The sequence below is a fragment of the Rhinolophus sinicus genome, chromosome 7, assembly GCF_057876585.1.
Source record: "Rhinolophus sinicus isolate RSI-liver-muscle chromosome 7, RSI-T2T, whole genome shotgun sequence".
NCBI classification, from domain to species: domain Eukaryota; kingdom Metazoa; phylum Chordata; class Mammalia; order Chiroptera; family Rhinolophidae; genus Rhinolophus; species Rhinolophus sinicus.
Window position 1 is genome coordinate 47,092,815 of NC_142507.1, and position 16,567 is coordinate 47,109,381.

Consider the following 16,567-nt stretch of genomic DNA (forward strand, 5'->3'; position numbering starts at 1 on the left):
CGTTGGGGTGCTGAGTGGGGTCAATTCCTGGCCATGTGTGAGTGTGTGTGTGTGAGTGTGTGTGGTGTATGTGTGTGTGTGTCCCGGTGTATGAAATGACCGGGTGGGGAGATGCCTCCCGGGCCCGGGCCCCGCCCCCGCGGCAGGTGGGCCGGGCCCGCGGTGGGGTTGGCCGCGCTCGCTGCTCTTGGCTCGCGGCCGCGCCGGGCTCGCAGGGCTGGGCTCGGGCTGCGGGGCGGCGCCGGGACAGGAAGCGGAAAGCAGCAGTGCAGCGGCGGCGGCGGCGGGGTTCTGCCTCTACAGGAGCCCAGCGCAGGCCGCAGAGCCGGGGCTGCTGCGAGCCGAGACCGCGGCCGCGGAGCCCGCACGGCCGGCGCCGAGGTGAGTCCGGCGAGAGGCCGGGCGCGGCGGCGGGGCGGCGGGCGCGGGGCGCAGATCTTCGGCGGGGAGACGCCCCCAGCGCGGATCCCTCACCCCAGCCCCAGGACTCAGACCAGGGTTCACCGTCCTCCTCCCGCCTCCAGTTCTGCGGAGCGCACCCCGTGTGTGCTTCCCGGGATCCCACTCCTCGCCCATCCCCGCGAGGTGCACCCCTCCTGCTCCTGCCCCTGCCCTGCGCTCCCCGCCGCACCCCACTTCCTGCGGTCCCCACATTCCCTCCCCGCGCCTCGGACGCCCCCTTCTCCCCTAGCTGCAGTTCGGGGTGCGCCCTCGGGTTGTGCGTTCCGGCGGCTGGCAGGGAGTGGCCGAGCTTTCCTGCAGGCACCAGGCGGCTGAATCGGCCGTGCCGAGCGGGGGCCGGGCCGCCCTGCGCTCCGGGGGAGCCGGGCGCGCACTCTGGTTCTCACCCTGCCGCGGGGCTCGACCCCGTAACCGCCAGCGCCCGGCGCCGCAGGGCCCTGGGCCAGAAACCAGCACAGAGCTGGCCTGTGTTCACACCTCGCTTCCAAAATTGAGCCGGCCCTGGAAGCCGGGGGGGCGAGTCCGGTTGTGCATCGCAGAGCGCAACAGGCAGGTAGGAGTTTACTTTCAAAAAACGCCGGGGTGGAGCAGAAAGCGGCCGGCGAGTCTCTGCCCGAGGGGTCCCGGTTGGAGGAAATCTCACCGCGCCGGGGCGGCTTCGTCACGGGCTGGACCTCATTTCCAACGGCAGGCTTTGAACTCCCCCAAGCAACGCGCCCAGAGGAGTGTGAAGCTTTATAAAAATTTAAACGCGTCGGTGGCAGAGGCAGGAGTGGGGCGGAGCCGCGGCCTGGCGGCCGGGAGATGAGCTTGGAGTGAGACTTGGAGCCCAGAAATCTGTTGATCAGTTTTCACGTCTTCAAACCAGGTATCAAGCCGGCACCGCGAAGGTGTTGTGAGCTCTTTTAGCTGCTCGTTAAGAGATGCTAGAGCAGTTTATTATGGTGATTGTGTGAATGGCACGTGCATTTTTGTTAACCCCCCCCCTTTTTTTTCTGGGTCTGTGGTTGGAAATGCATGTATTTTTAGACGCTTATTCCAAAAGCTAGCAGGCTGTGAAGAATCTGACATTTTCAGGGATGTGTTTATAAATTTTAAAGGGTTGCTGGAAATATTGTAACTGGTGTCACCCATCAGCAATGCTAATTAGCATTCTCCTTCCTGAAGGTGGGTTGTTTGATTACACAGCTCCTAGGCTCTAAGTGAGATGGCAGAAACTGTCTGCATCCAGGGAGATGTAATTAGTCACTTTATGTAACCACTAATTTAGAGTGTTTAGAGTTGAATTTAAATCAATGTGATATAGTTGGGGCTTTGATTTGTGGGAAGAAACTGTTTTATCCTACGGTTCAAAGAAATAACACTTCTCACCTATCTGTGAGCATTTGGTATTCCCAAACTTTGGTGTCTCTCAGAATAATTAGTGAAACATCTATCGTGAAATTTTCAGTTACCCTGTTGGCACTGTAACTTGGTCGCAACTTAATTTGTAGGTAAAAATGGGAGAAGAATTTTGAGAACGGCATCTTCGTAAGGACTGTTTGCCAGGCAGCACAGTTTTATTGTCTTACAGATTTGAACGACATAAACCATAAAGAGAAATTCCTTACCAAGCAACAGTTCCATGTCACCCTGATCTATTGAAGAATAAACAAGCATTGAGTGACGAAGGGATTGCCCCCTCTGTCTCCCTAACACACACAAACATCCAGTTTGTTACTACCCTAGGCCTCAGCAGTATTTGGGTTGCTGATCACATTGTATTTTAGCAGGTAGTTTCCACCTTTGGGTTGTGAGCTTCGTAGGACCTAGATCTATTAATATTTCAGCGTCCTTTCTTTTCTGCTGGACTCCCCACAATGCTTGGGACCCTGAACCTGTGAGTAGGAGTTGAAACTGCAAAATTCTTTGTGGGTTCTGTGTGGTTTGGGACCATTTACGATTGTTGCCCACCCTCCTTTGTGGAAAGAAATAGTTCTGGTAATTGCTACGTTGCTATACATTTTCCATAGCTAAGAACACAGGTTCTGGAATTAGACTCTCAGAGTTTAAGCCCAGCCCTTACCAGGTATGTGACCTTGGTTTCTTTAACTGTATCATGAAATTAATATTGCATCTTCCTTATAAGGCTTGTTCGGAGGATTAAGTGAGATATTACATGCAAATGACGTAAAACAGTCCCTCACACACAGTAAGCACTTGGTTCACTGTAAGCTGTGAGATTATTGTCACCATACTCTTATCTGTGAAGTGAACTCGCTGTGGTTAGGGGACTGGCTGGGTATGGGCAAATGATTTGGGCCTCATGCTATGCCGTTCTCCAGAAGGCAGACAAGACAGGATTGGGTGGGCTTGGGGCTGGACTATGTATGTATGAGTGACTTTGGTCTCGCCTGAAGCCTGATGAAAAGACACATGCATGTTCTGCTGTCGGTCTCCGTCAGTGTGTCCTTCTGAATCCTGCTTACTGGACAGCAGTCACTGAACCTGCCAACGTGGGATTTACAGAGGAGGTAGTGCCCGTGAAATCTTTTTTTTTTTTTAAGCTTAAATATCTAGCAGGGGGCTAGGGGGTCACTTAAAAGCAAATGTACATCATAGAAGCCCAGGCAAGTGAACCATTCACTGCTTCTCAGAAATCTACACGCAGCTGCTCGGGGTGTTTCAGAGGTTGTGAATGACTGGGGCCAAGAGCACTTATTCTGGGAAGGTGAGCTGAGATCATTAGCAAGACAGGTAAAATGAGGTTGACATTTGTGCTTTCCTTGGGAATAGTGGCCCAGAATCACTCATTTGTAAGAGCTCTGTTGTAATGCAAGACTCATGGGGTTTGTCATAAATGCCACATGTCCTCTCTGATCCCCACATCAGTGACCTGGATGGTGTTTTATGATTTATAGACCAACAAGTTCAGCAAAATGTTTTGCAGACCTTGCCATCGTTCTCCCCATCCTCCCTTCCAACCCCGAGGTCCTTCCAACCCCGAGGTAAACCCAGTAAAACACATACGGTTTTCTCTGATCTCTGTGATGCTCATTTCCAACCTGGAAACAGTAAAAGGAGGCCTGCAAGGAACAGAATGGAAATCATTAAATTACTTAGCTACAGTTAATGGTATTCATTAAAGGTAGACTAGCATCAACCAAAAAAAACTGTACGCAAGTTCAATGAAAATGGTATGTAAGTCATATACCATATAAAGGTATTCTTCCTAACTGAAGGAATGTTACTTTACTGCACAATAATATTGCCCAATAGTTGTGAGTCTGTATCATGTTCTAAATTATTATGAATTGTTTCACTTGATAGCCACCATGGACTAAAATATAATTCTGTTGTTATAGTTAGGGAATCAGGCACAGAAAGTTTAAGTAACTTGATCTGAGGTCACACAGCTGAGAAGTACCAGAGCCAGGATTTGAACAGTGACAGTCTCACTCCAGATCTTGCGCTCATTGCTTCTCTTCCGTGGAAGAAACATTGACCCTCAACAAAATTATTTAAATTGTCATTTTCCCCTTGAGTGCCATATAATTAAACATGGGTATCTTGAGAAACATGTTAGCTTCAAAACATAACAAAAGTAATAATTAATGGCGTCAACCCTTTAGAATTACACATGATAAAAAATCAAATATTCCAAGTAATGTACACGGTATATAGAAACACATTTGCACCAGAAACTTCTTTCCCTTAGAAGTACATCCACTGCCGAAGGAGAGGAATGGCTCTTTAAAGTGTGTCTGTGTCTGCACCCCTTGCAAGGTAACTTTCTACCCTCCTTACTAGAGGTTCCTTAACTACTTAATAGCTCTAGGCAGAGCTATTGATGTTTTTATAATTTCCTTTTCGTAAAGGTTAGCTTATGTTTACCACTGTCATTACCGTAATACATTACTTCCCTCATATGATTTTCCGAACACTGTTCTTTTAAAGTCGTAAGGTGTACTTTGTGAGTGAACATGATTGTAGGGGAAGAGTCGCGGCCACTAATCTTTGCTTTTAATAAAGGGGAGTGAAGAAGGTTCTCTGTGACATTTTTGCCTGGGAATTCCAGCACTGAAGATGCTACCCCACAAAAGTGTCCCGTGTACCTGTCTCAGCACTGCTCTCCTGTCCTTCATGAGATGAGATGTGATGAGCTCCAGCCCTGTCCTGGTGTTAGCCTGTGGCTTCTGAGGGATAAACCCAAGAGGGTGGGGGAGGCAGCTAGTCCGCGTGTTTTTGGACAGCAGCCGAACGAGTCGGCCGCCTGTTTTTACAGAGTGTGCCTGAAACATACATATGCCTCCCCGTGAGACTGATGTGTGAGCAGCAGCTCAGCTCCACCCTTGGTGCTTCTGACATTGCTGCTGGATCCAGTCTCTGCACCTTAACTGGAGATGTGAACTAGACGGCCTCTCAGGCCTCTTCCACAGTGGACCTGTGGCCTCCGCGTCTTGAGGCCGGCCACAAAAACCCTTCATTCAGCATTCATTTATGGAGTGCCTGTTAGGTTCTAGGAGCTGGAGAGACCGTAATGAAAATGGTCCCTGCCCTCACGGCACTTACTGTCTATACGGGAGCCAGACTTGAAGTAATCATACAAATGTATAATTGGAAATTGTGACAGAAAGGAAAAGAGCAGGGTGCTGTACAAGGGCCTAACTTAGACTGGAGGGTCAGGAACGGCCTCTTGGAAGAAGCAATATTCACGCTGAGAAGGATGAGTAGGAACCGGGCAAAGCTGGGCGTATGAAGAGTGAGAATCCAGATACACTGGGCTCTGCCACGGTTTCTTAGAGGACCTGGAGCGGGAGGGGGAGAATGGAACTGGAGAGGTGGGCAGGGCCTTGCAGACCAAATGAAAGATTTTGTGTGTTATTCAAAGTGCAGTGGGACACCATGAAAGGGAGAGCTTGAAGCAGGGAAGTGATATCCACATTGTAACCTGAAAGATCACCCTGGCTGCTGTCCTGCTGCACCCAAGTAATGTGGGTCACCTCAGGGGTCGGTGTGATAGAGAGACAGCTCCAGATTCCGAGATCCATACCTACACCTTTACGTGACTCCATCCCATTCAGGCCAGTGCAGCAGCCTGTTTATGACCCTGGGAATCTGGTTCCTTTTCATTACTTTATTATCTTCCTGATAAGGCATCCCTCTGACCTTATCTGAGTTCTGCTAATTTCTTATGCATACAAGGGAACTAGTATCTTGTCAATATAGCATTGCAGCGATAAGCTTCAGGATGTGTTTTCCTCTTAACTACGGGATCTCCCCTTATCCACAGTTTCGCTTTTTGGGAAACTTTTCTGTTTCAGTTACCCAGAGGCAACCACTGTCCAAAAATATTAAATGGGAAATTCCAGAAATAAAAACAATTCATCAGGTTTAAATCACACCCGTTCTGAGTAGTGTGATGAAATCGCACGCTGTCCCGCTGCATCCCACCTGGGAAACGAATCACCCCTTTGTCCAGCACGTCCACGCCGCCTGTGCTCCCCGCCCGAGCACCGTTAGTCACTTAGCAGTTGTGTTGGTTATCAGATCGACTATCTAGGTATTGCAGTGCTTGTGTTCAAGTAACCCTTGTATTACTCAATAATGTCTCGTTTACCACATCTCATCTCATCACGTAGGCGTTTTAACATCTTATATCATCGCAAGAAATAGAAGTGTGAGTGCAATACAATAAGATTTTGAGAGAGAGAGAGAGAGCCCACATTTGCATACGTCTGATTTCAGTATAATTGTTCTACTTTATTATGAATATGAGTTATTATTATTGGTAATCTCTGACTGTGCCTTATTTATAAATCAAACTTTATCGTAGGTATGTATGTCTAGGAAAAAAATCATGTATATAGGGTTCAGTACTATCCATGGTTTCAGGCATCCACTGGGGGTCTTGGAATGTGTCCTGCAGATAAGGGAGACTACTGGCTTTTAAAATGAGTTCACACCGGATTGTTCTCCGTTTGCCTCCTGTTGCTTCTTAATTCCCACTCAGACCTCCGACAAGAGTTGATAGAAACAGGACTGACATAGAAGAAGGGGCAGACTGGATTCAATGAGGACACCTGCAGGCTTTGTAATAGTGTAGCCCTGTGTCCATGCAGCCTGGAGGAAGCGGGTGGCTGAGAACTGGGAGAGTGAAGGGAGGACCCCAGAGGACAGAGGGCATTTACTGGGTCGAAGAGGGGAGAGAGAGAGAGAGAGAGAAAGTATTGAAATGCATCCATGGGATCAATGGCATGGTGGTGTAGCCCTGGTGGAGGAAATTGGGAAGACAGGGAAGCGTAGCTGAGAGCAGTTGTGGGGGTGCTGATAACCCCAGGTGGAGAAGAGGCCTCTGAGTGGGAAATGCTCACTCGAGCGTTATCCTTTTAGTAAGTATTTTGTGGGTGCCTCTTAGGTTCACAGTATCCCGGGGGTAGGTAAACAGTAGCTCCTGTCTCCAAGGAGCTCATGTTAGAGTAAATCCATGGATGGATGGAGAAGAAACAGGTGAGTGTTGAGTGTTAAGGGGTAACCGGATGGGGAGAGGGGAGGGTGCGCTGGGGGCGGAGTAGCTGGGGCAGCACCATCAAATTGCAGAGTGACTGGCAGCGGAGAAGCCCTGTGAGGGCAGGCCGTGTGCGTGCCCCTGCTGTACCCCTAGCATTGCTTAGCGGCGTCTCTAGCTGCTTACTCAGCATGGCAGTGGATGAATGAATAAATGGGATGAAGAAAAAGGTCTAGGGGAGGGAGGGTAAGGAGGTGACCTTAGGATTGAGCTCTTGGCCATCACTGGCCAACTTAGAGCTGTTTCAGTGGAAAGGATGGAGAATTCAGACAACAATCGAGAGGGGGAGCAGGAGAGTATACTGACCACCCCTTTGATAAGTATAGGTGGGAATTATGGCAGAGAAACTGGACAAGGGCAGCTGGTAGAGGTAGGTAAAACCTTTCCCCAAAGGGCACTTGGGAACCCAGGATTTCCTTTGAGGGACATGCCTGGAGTTGCCTTAATGAATGACCAGCATTTTTAATGAGGATGAAGAATGATGTCGCCTGGCAGAGGGGAGAGGGGAATGAAATGAAACTTGGGTTACCGGGTGCCAGAGGCTTTACACGGGGAGTCTGGTTTAGTGCTCACAGCCACCCTAGGAAGAGATGATATTAAATGGCCTCATTTTACAGGGGGAGAAACAGAAGCTCAGAGAGGTAAGCATCTGCTCCACCCTGTCACAGCCAGAAAGCATGAATAGGCTGAGCCCAGGTCTGTGGGGCCTGGGCCGCCGGCCTCTGACACACCCCAGCAACATTTAACCAGAATTAGCTAGAAGCTGGGCTGGAAAGGGCAATCAGGAATTTGGCGGTGGAAGGCAGAAGAAAGTATAGGAGTTGTGAAATAGGTCACCTTATTTCCATTTAAAAGAGGAGGAGCCACCTGACGCTTCCAGGGGAACCTGTCCTGTTCAGGTAACAGCTAAGTAGCAAGTGATGGGCTGAGATGCCCGCCCAGTGCCCTCTGACTGCAGGTGAGCCACAGGTGGGAAGGCAGGACAGGCACTCTGCCCTGCTCCTTTCTGAGAGCTTTCCTCTTCCTAAGGAAGACGAGGAGGACACCACAGCTTTCATTTACCCAGCGTGCCTGGAGCCAGGGCTGAGCGTCCACCTTTGTAGCTTATTTCTTTCCCAGCAGCCGTGTTAGACACATCTTACAGATGTGGATTCAGAGAGGTTTAATCGACTGAGGTCACACAGCTAATAAGCTGGTAAAACGGGAGCTGGAACTCAGCTCCAGATACTGTATCTACTTGCATCTTTAGATCCCACCCGGTGAGGATGGTGGCTGGTCATTTTACCCCCCATTTGACAAACGAAGCTACGAGGCTTATCCCAGGCTGTACTAGACAGGGAAGAGCTCTGGCTAGAGCCCAGGTCTCCCTCTGCTCCCCTTGGGCCTTTGATGGCAGGGAGAAAGGAAAGGGTGAGTCACAACATCCAGGACCAGGGAGGCTAGCTCTGGGCCACAGACCGCGGAGGCGAATGCACCTCGTGTCCAGGCAGAAGGAATGGCGAGGTGGAATACACCTGAAGCAGTATTGGAGGCAATGCCCTGTGTCGTGTGCTGGTTCTCAGGCAATTCCCTCCGACTTGCAGGGGGTCGCTGGGGTCAGGGACCATGGCCTCCTCCCAGGAGGGGCCGGGGCATGGCATGTGCAAGGCCTTTATTTTTTCTTCACAAGTATCTCGCTGGCTCTGTTTGCAGTTTCAGCGTCCAAGGGCTCTGGAAGGACGGACCCTGTCGGGCAGAGGCCGGGTCTGGAGTGAGGGGTGCAGGATGAGACATGACGTGTGCATCTCCGCTTTCTAGAAGTAAAAATTCAGTGTGTGGGGCGCAGGAATGCACTTGGAAATGTTTCCAATTTATTTTTATTGCCAAGCAGTATCTAATGAAAATACGGGAAAAGACCCAGAAGCCTGCAACTTATAAATCACCTGCTTACTTTTTCTGATGTTGTCTCCTAATCCTTGTCCTGACATAAGTGGTTTTATATGGTTGTAACTGTAATGGAGGCGCAGTGTGTCTCTACAGCCCTGTAGCCTGCATTTTACATTTACCATTCTCATAAAAAGTTCCATTCTTCGTCATTATCATTTTAAACAGCCACATGATATTTCTTTGGGTGGATAAACCGTGTTTTCCTTACCTAGTCCTCCGTTCGGAGGGCATTTAGATCATGTCTAGCTTTCACTCTTATAAACAATGCTGTCAGAATTGTGTCTTTAAAAAAAAAAGAAAGCAGTGCCCTAAGATAAAGTCTCAGGACTTCAGGTTCTTGGATTAAAGAGACTGAGAACGTTGTTTTTCATTATTTTTCAATTGGCCTTCGGAAACTGTGAGCAAATCCTGAAAAGCTGCTTCCCTGGGAATTGTTTTTGTAACTGGAGGACTGACAGTGGGGGCTGGGCATTGTGTCTAGGGGCTGAGGGAAGCCACTTCCTCCAGCCTGAATCCAGGGGGGGTGAGGCTGTGTCCCGGAAATGGCCAAGGGCCAGGTCTCACACCCTCCGGTTCTCCTGCTGCTGTGATAGGGGTTTGGCTTGCCTGGCACCTACCGGTCCCTCTCACAGATACCTGGGGAAGCTTGTCGCTGCATGAGTGGAGCGTTTAGCATTCAGGTAGAGGAGGTGGCTGCTGTCAGGTACCTCCCAGCCCCTTTCGGTTGCCTTTGAAGGTTGATTTGTTTGTTTGTCTGTTTTTTCCCCCTTTACCCAGAATCTGTTCCTGTTGAGGAGTGGCTCCTTGATGTCCAGACCCTTTGAGGTTGTAGGAATCCAGTAGGTGACATTCTCTACCTCTAAGGAGACACACTACCTGCTCCTTCATCGAGTGCAAGGTCTCCATTGCTATGGATACCGAGTCTACATATTCTGGATATTCTTACTATTCAAGTCACTCGAAAAAATCTCACAGACAAGGGTACGTACGCTGTGGATCGTTCCACTTTTCCTTTTGGAGAAACATGCACGGCAGGCGGGAGTGGGGGGTGTTCTTGACTCTCTTTTCAAATAGTGATGTGGGTCGCAAGGCTGTTGATGGAGGTTTAGTCCGAGGGACGCCTGAGAAGCTGGGTGCGGAGAACGTGTGACATGCGTTGGGCTTCACTACACCACCAATGTACATTTTACAGCTGCCATTAGAGTTGACGACCTTAATGTCTCACGATTGATTTTAAATTAAAGTTTCTCCCTGCAGTGGAAATGTTTTTCATTGCCAAGGACTTCTCATAGATAGATGACGGCTCTCCCAAAGCTTTACCAAGAATGTCAATGAAAAAAATGTTTTCAGTGTTCCTGTGTTGCTTTTCTCTCAAAGCTGCTGACTCACTGTCCATTTCGCATTTGCCACATACACTGAAGTGGTGGGGTTGGCCTGGTACCTTAGTTGTCTCGGACTAGCCTTCCCATTGAACAAGCCTGGGTTTTAAAAACGCTGTCCTGGGTGCTGGGGGCCTCTACAAATGAACAGGTGCTCACTGGTCATCATACAGCTGCTCTATTGCACACCTGCAGGATGTCTGGTGAGTAAAGGAACAAGGGATGAATGAATAAAAGGGGGTATGTACTGGTTAAGAATGCAGTTGGTAAAATTGCAATGCTGCTACCACTTAGACTCCTCATCTGTGAAATGGGTATAACCATACCCTCCTCTGGGACTGTTGAGAGGATTAAAGGAGATTATGCATGTAAAGCATTTAACACAACACGTAGTAGGAGGTCACTAACCAGTGGCTGTATTAATCCTATTGGCATTTCAGCACCACATTCAAAGGCCCCAACTGGCCACAGCCCGAAGGCCTACCTGTGGTCACAGCCCTGCGTGGGCTGGGAAGGGTGACTGTAGTGGAGTCTCCCTGACTGAACAGTTCCTCATACAAGCAGCTGAAAGCAGAGCGTCATGTTTTATAAAACAGCAGTAACTGACTTATTTATTTGCAAGCCCATATGGAGGTACACATGGCAGAAAGCGATCTGGAAGGATATTCTCCCAGCTGCCAGGAGTGGTCATCCACAGGGAAGGGACTGGACACGAGACGGTGACTGATAGGAACGTTCGTTTCTACTTTATCGCTCTGGACTTGTTCAGTCTTTTACAAGTGTGTGTTTTGCAATTAATGTCAATGGAATCAAAGAGTATAAAAAGAAACCTTGCAAAGATTAGTTAGTGACATGAGAACCTGTTCCTGAGGCCATGTTATAACAAACAGGACTGAAAAGGTTGTGCATTATAATAGATATATATTCTTGTGATAAGATGAGTGTTAACATATTGACCATGTCTGCCTCTGAGCATAGGATTATTAGGGTTATGGGTGGGTTGTTTTTTTTAAAAAAAAAAACTTCCATTATTTTCATGTATTGCTGTTATAATCATAAAAATTGGGGGAAAAGATATAAATGAGCCTGTGCTGGAGGCCAGGTAACCCTTTCTCATCAGCGTGGGGAACAGAAAGAAGTGTGCCAAGAGTCACACACCTGAGTCCAAATCCTGAGAAAGTCACACACCCTCTGGTGATAAAAATGTCGTCACAGACTTCAACCAGTGGCTAACCATATCAGATTAGTTATAGAAGACCAGAAACAGCTTTTTAAAAATACCAAATCTTTGGACCTAACTGGAAAAAAGCAACTGCTGGTCAAGCTTCCCTTTTCCACACTACAATGGCAGACGTCAGAAGTTGGGGTTCTCTTGGTGTTTGGAGATGAATAAAGGAGGGTGCCTTGCAGAAGTCTTAGTAGGAGCCATCTCTCGCCTCCTTTATCTATATATGTGTCCGGCTGTCATGCTTCGGGACCCATGCTATGCCTTGCTGTTTCCTCAGGCCTCTTGGGGGCCTGAGAAATTGATGCAGGAGTGCCGTGCCCTTGTGGCAACGTTAAGAGACTATAACTTTCAATTAAAACAGCATGCAGAACTCTTAGTGCCTTTCAGGACCCATGTGGAAAGTCCTTGGTGAGTGATAATACAAGCTGAGACTTTTAATAAATTAATCAAGGAAGGTTACAGAATGCCTACTCAGGAAAGCTCTGGGTGAAGGGATGGCCATGAAAGATTTATAGGCGAGCTCCGTGGTTCTTTAGAAAAAAGCAGCCACCCCTATGTGGTGAATTCTCTGACAGAGGGCCCCGTGGGGTGAGGGGAGCAAAGGTTGTAATCCTTAGAAGCGTGTGGCAGGGAGTACTTTGCTGGGGCATAAACAATAAGAAGCAATAATGCTCCTGGAAAGTAATACTCCCTGCCAAAGCTATTGTGAAGGCCAGTCTGCTCAGGGATTTGTCGGGAATTTGAATGGAATAGTCGGAAAGGTGCGGGACCTCGCTTCTTGGTAATTTCAGTAGAATTCAAACCCAGGGAGGAATAACGAAGTGCACCCAACTCGATCTGCCTGATGACACCGTGATCACTCTTGGAGAACTGGCTGGGTTCCAAACAGATGACAGGTGACTGTTTTCTAACAAAGAGCTGATTAGTCTGGTTTTGTGAGATCTGCCATCTCCAGAGAGTGTCCAGTTAACTTGCTGGGAAAATGGTATAGGCTTCAGCCGACCTAGTGTCACCTTTGGGGTTAGAGCACCAGTTGTCGGAGTTACATACAGCAGCTGCCAGCCGTGTTCACGACCACTGGGAGAGTACCTGCGCGGACCCTCAGCCAGTAGCCCCCATCCTCACAGCAGAACGGTGGGAGGTGGTACCCCCACTCAACAGGTGGTAACGCTGAGCCTCAGAGGCAATGTTATTTGCCTGCAGGTACAGGGCTGGTAGGTACGCTCGGCAGGTTTCAAGCCCGACTTTCGGGCACTTTGGAAGCCCATGGTCTCCTCTGGGCTGTGCTGGGTGCTGGATGGAGAGCAGCAGGAGTGACTGGTAGGGGGCAAAAAAGAGAAATGAAGGATAACTCAGGTGACTAATATGCTACAATGCATTGTCCGAAAGAGGGCTGCCCGAGTGGGTGAGGAATTGGTGCTTTTTTTAAAAAATTTTTTATTAGTTTCAGAGGTACAGAACAATGTACTAGTTAGACATTTATCGTTTATATCCCTCACAAGATTTGCCACGGGGATACGAAAGTCAATTTGGGGAATGTAATCAATACTGTTGTAAAGATTTTGTAGGGAATCCAATGAAGGAATTGGTGCTTTTGTTCCCAGGCTGCCCCACAGTCAGTTTGCAGTAGCCCAACCCTCACACCGGACTCAGTGCGAGAGGAAGCAGCCTGTCAGGCCCGGGCAATCAGTCTGCAGAGAGAAAGGGCAGGTAGTGGGTGGTGGTAGAGAAGGAAAGGGAGGAGTAACCGGTGGGGCCAGCTTTCCCCAAATAGAAATAGCAAACAACAGAAACAGAGCTAAAGAATCTTCCCAGGAAATGCCAAGTGTACAGACTGTATGTGGGAATGGTGTGGGAATTGATGGGGATTCTGGCTTTGGCGAGAGGGAATTTACAGCAGCCCCCAAGGGCTCAGCTCTAGAATCGCCTCAGTGGATGTGTTTATACACACTTGCAGGTACAGGCACGTGCCAGGCCGCTGGCATGCCGTTGCCTGCTCTGCCCACCCCTCTTGCATGCACATACACGCTCACAAACCACTTATCTCTACTCCTACGGGCAGGTGTTGTGTGGAGACAAACTCAGAGATAAAGACACGAGGATTCCTGCAGCTGACACAGCTGCCCAGCAAGGCACACAGGTGACCCATTCCTCTTAGGCCGAGTTGGAAAGACACCCAGCTGTGCATGTGTTTGTAACACCCTTTCAGTGGTTTGGTCATATTCCCCAGTCTCCTCTTTCCGTCCTCTTGGACACTGGTGGTCATCACCACTGGGGAGCCCTCTTCCAGAGAGCACTTGGCACTTTCTTAGTCCTGTGGGGATGAACATTGGGGGACCTGTGGCAGTGAGGCGGCCATACTGTGGCTCATTGCTCAGCAAACTGCAAGGCACCCACTGGCAGGATGGTTGGTGGACTTTTCTAGTGAGTCCTGGCACAGAGACCTGCCTGGGACAGTAATTTAGGACCAGTGCTCTTTATAAAAGCTGTGTGACAGTTCTCACTCCTGTGACAACTCAGACCAGTACAACTGACAGTGCAGGGGAGGCGCTTGGCTTGCTTGGGTGTCTCTCGGTCCTGAGCCCTGCATTCCTGAGCCTTTCTTCCAACCTCTTCCTCTTAATACTGTTTCAATAAAGAAGCCACTGGACGTTGCAGCCTTGTACAACTGAGTATTATGCTCATGGCTCCCATGATTGAACCCCTACTGTATACAGGGCATTTCATAAACAGGCCGACTTCCGGGCAATCAGGCCAGCAGCTACCCCCGACTGCTAGGAGCATTTGGGTGGGAGAGCCCTGGGGAATGTCTCCTGGACCACCTTTGTTTCCTGGACCACCTTCCTCCTAATTACCTGGGGTGCTGGTAAAAAATACAGATTCCTGTTGCCTCCCTTCCAGACGAATTCTCTGAGGGTGGCGTCAGTGAGTCTGTACTTAAATCTACACCCCTACCCGCCACCCCCACCCCCACCCCCAGTGGCTTCTGCACATGCAGGTTTGAGAAGCACTGATTTAGGGTTTCTGGCTTTGGGGATGAGAAACCTTCCTGGGGTTATCAGATAATAGTCTCCTATCTGGTTTGTGTCAGATGTTACCGGGGACTTGTCAGACTTGTTGCTTCTCCTGGGGGTGTTGTTGGGCCCTTCAAGAGGCAGGCTGCGTGGGTCAGGGGTTGAAGTGGTGGCCGGTCCTAGACAGGCTGGTCCCAACCCTGGGTGGCTCCCCATTCAATTTCTGCCTTGGGCATGTTCAGACTCTAGGAATTGAAACTCACTGAAAGACTTTTGGTTTCCAGTGGAATTTGTGCTGTCACAGGATTTGACCCATGAAACTAGTGAGTAGATAGATGGGTTAGGGGAGCTGGTGACTTGACTGATGGCAAAGGGGGTGATAGATGTGAGAACAGTTGGGGAAAGTGGCAACAGCAAAATCGAAGAGGAAGCTGCTGGGTCTGACCGAGGTGGGGCCTGGGGAGCAGTGGTTCTAGACTTAGTCTGAACAGCTCACTCTGGAGACGGGCCTGGCACGTGGAAAGCGCTCCCACGTTGTTTATGGTTCCTCACAGTGACTCCTTTTGAAGTGGTTGTCTTTGGCAGCCCAGAGTGTTGGGCACACCACTTTGTGCTATCCAAGGTTACAGCCCAGTCGTGACTCTGAGCAGTAGCTTCAGAGGCCTATTTCACAGCACTAATAGCTTAGCAAGTATTGGGTGTGACGACCATCGTTAGGATTATCTTCCAGTGCCTTCTCCAATCCATGCAGCCTAGTGGGTGTGAATAGAAGCAGTGGGAGCAGACCTGGGTTCAGATCCTGCTCTGCCATTTACTGTGACTTCCGGAAGTCACTTAACCTCTACGAGCCTCGGTTTCCTTATCTGTAAAATGGGGACAATAATACTGGGCTTATAGAGGTTATTGTTAGGATTGAATGAAATTAATATAGTAAAGCGCTTAGTGAAGAGCTCTAAAAGTTGGGGTGGGGAGCGATTGGCAGCAATAGATGCATCTCACATCTCTCGGCTATTTGCCTGGTTGCCTGATGGACCAGAATGCCTCTATTTCTAGACTCTAATAATTTACAGTAGATTGTAATGATAAGTTACATAGAGATTAGAGATGCTGTCACTGAAAGCATCTCTGCTCTTCGATAAGCCAGTGCTTACCCTAGGGACTTGTTGATAAGGTAGGAGTTTGACCACAGGAAATCTGCCTGTGGTTTTGTTAGCTAAGTAGTGCGTTAATAGGACATGTGTTATGGAGGGGAAGCGCATTTGATTGTGTGTTGATAGTTCCTTGAACTGGTATATCTCTTTCTGCAAGATGCACATACTCTGCATTCCTTGCCCTGCTCATAATAATAGCAATAATAATCGCTGCTATGTACAAGATGTGATAAAACAAAATACGATGAATGCGTAAATTAAAAAAAATTTGTTTCAGTAAAAGACACGTTGCCATGAATTTCCCTTAAAATACTCCTATTCACTTTGAACACACCTATCTCATTGTTCGCGCCACTTTTTGAAGCAGTTCTGGAAGTCCTTTCATGAGTGTCTTTAGTGGCGCTGTCATGGGTGCTCGATGTCCTGAATCATATTGACTTTGGAGAAGAGCCAGAAGTTGCACGGTGCCAGATCTGGTGAATAAGGTGGATGAGGACACACTGTAATGTTTTTATTTGACAGAAATTGCCATATACCAGAAGCAGTGTGTGACATGGAGCGTTGTCATGATGGAGGATGATTTATTGCACACTTGAAAACACACCGTTTCTCAACCGTAGGTCACACCCAACTGACCGCACCGAATAAGTTGAAACTTGTCACACACTGTTACTAAGGTTCGAAGCGCCACTTCCTATATTGAAGATTCCTACCTTTCCGTGGGATGGCACTTGGCAGCAGCATTCACCAAATTTTGTGAGGCTCTGTCACACATACGTTGCTTCTGATACGGCAATTTCTGTCAAAGAAAAAATTACAGTTTGTCCTCATCCACCTTACTTGCCAGCTCTGGCACCGTG

The 16,567-nt window shown here is 48.7% G+C and overlaps 1 protein-coding gene across 1 annotated transcript in view; it reads left to right on the forward strand.

Annotated features, from left to right (window-relative positions):
- The first annotated feature begins 249 nt into the window (after positions 1–249).
- VANGL1 (VANGL planar cell polarity protein 1) overlaps positions 250–16,567 on the forward strand; it is a 49,506-nt gene continuing 33,188 nt past the window's right edge. The window contains exons 1-2 of the mRNA XM_074318608.2: positions 250–381; positions 9,713–9,916. Of these exons, the coding sequence (XP_074174709.2) occupies positions 9,846–9,916 (71 nt within the window). The 5' untranslated portion in view covers positions 250–381; positions 9,713–9,845. The remainder of the gene's footprint in view (positions 382–9,712; positions 9,917–16,567) is intronic.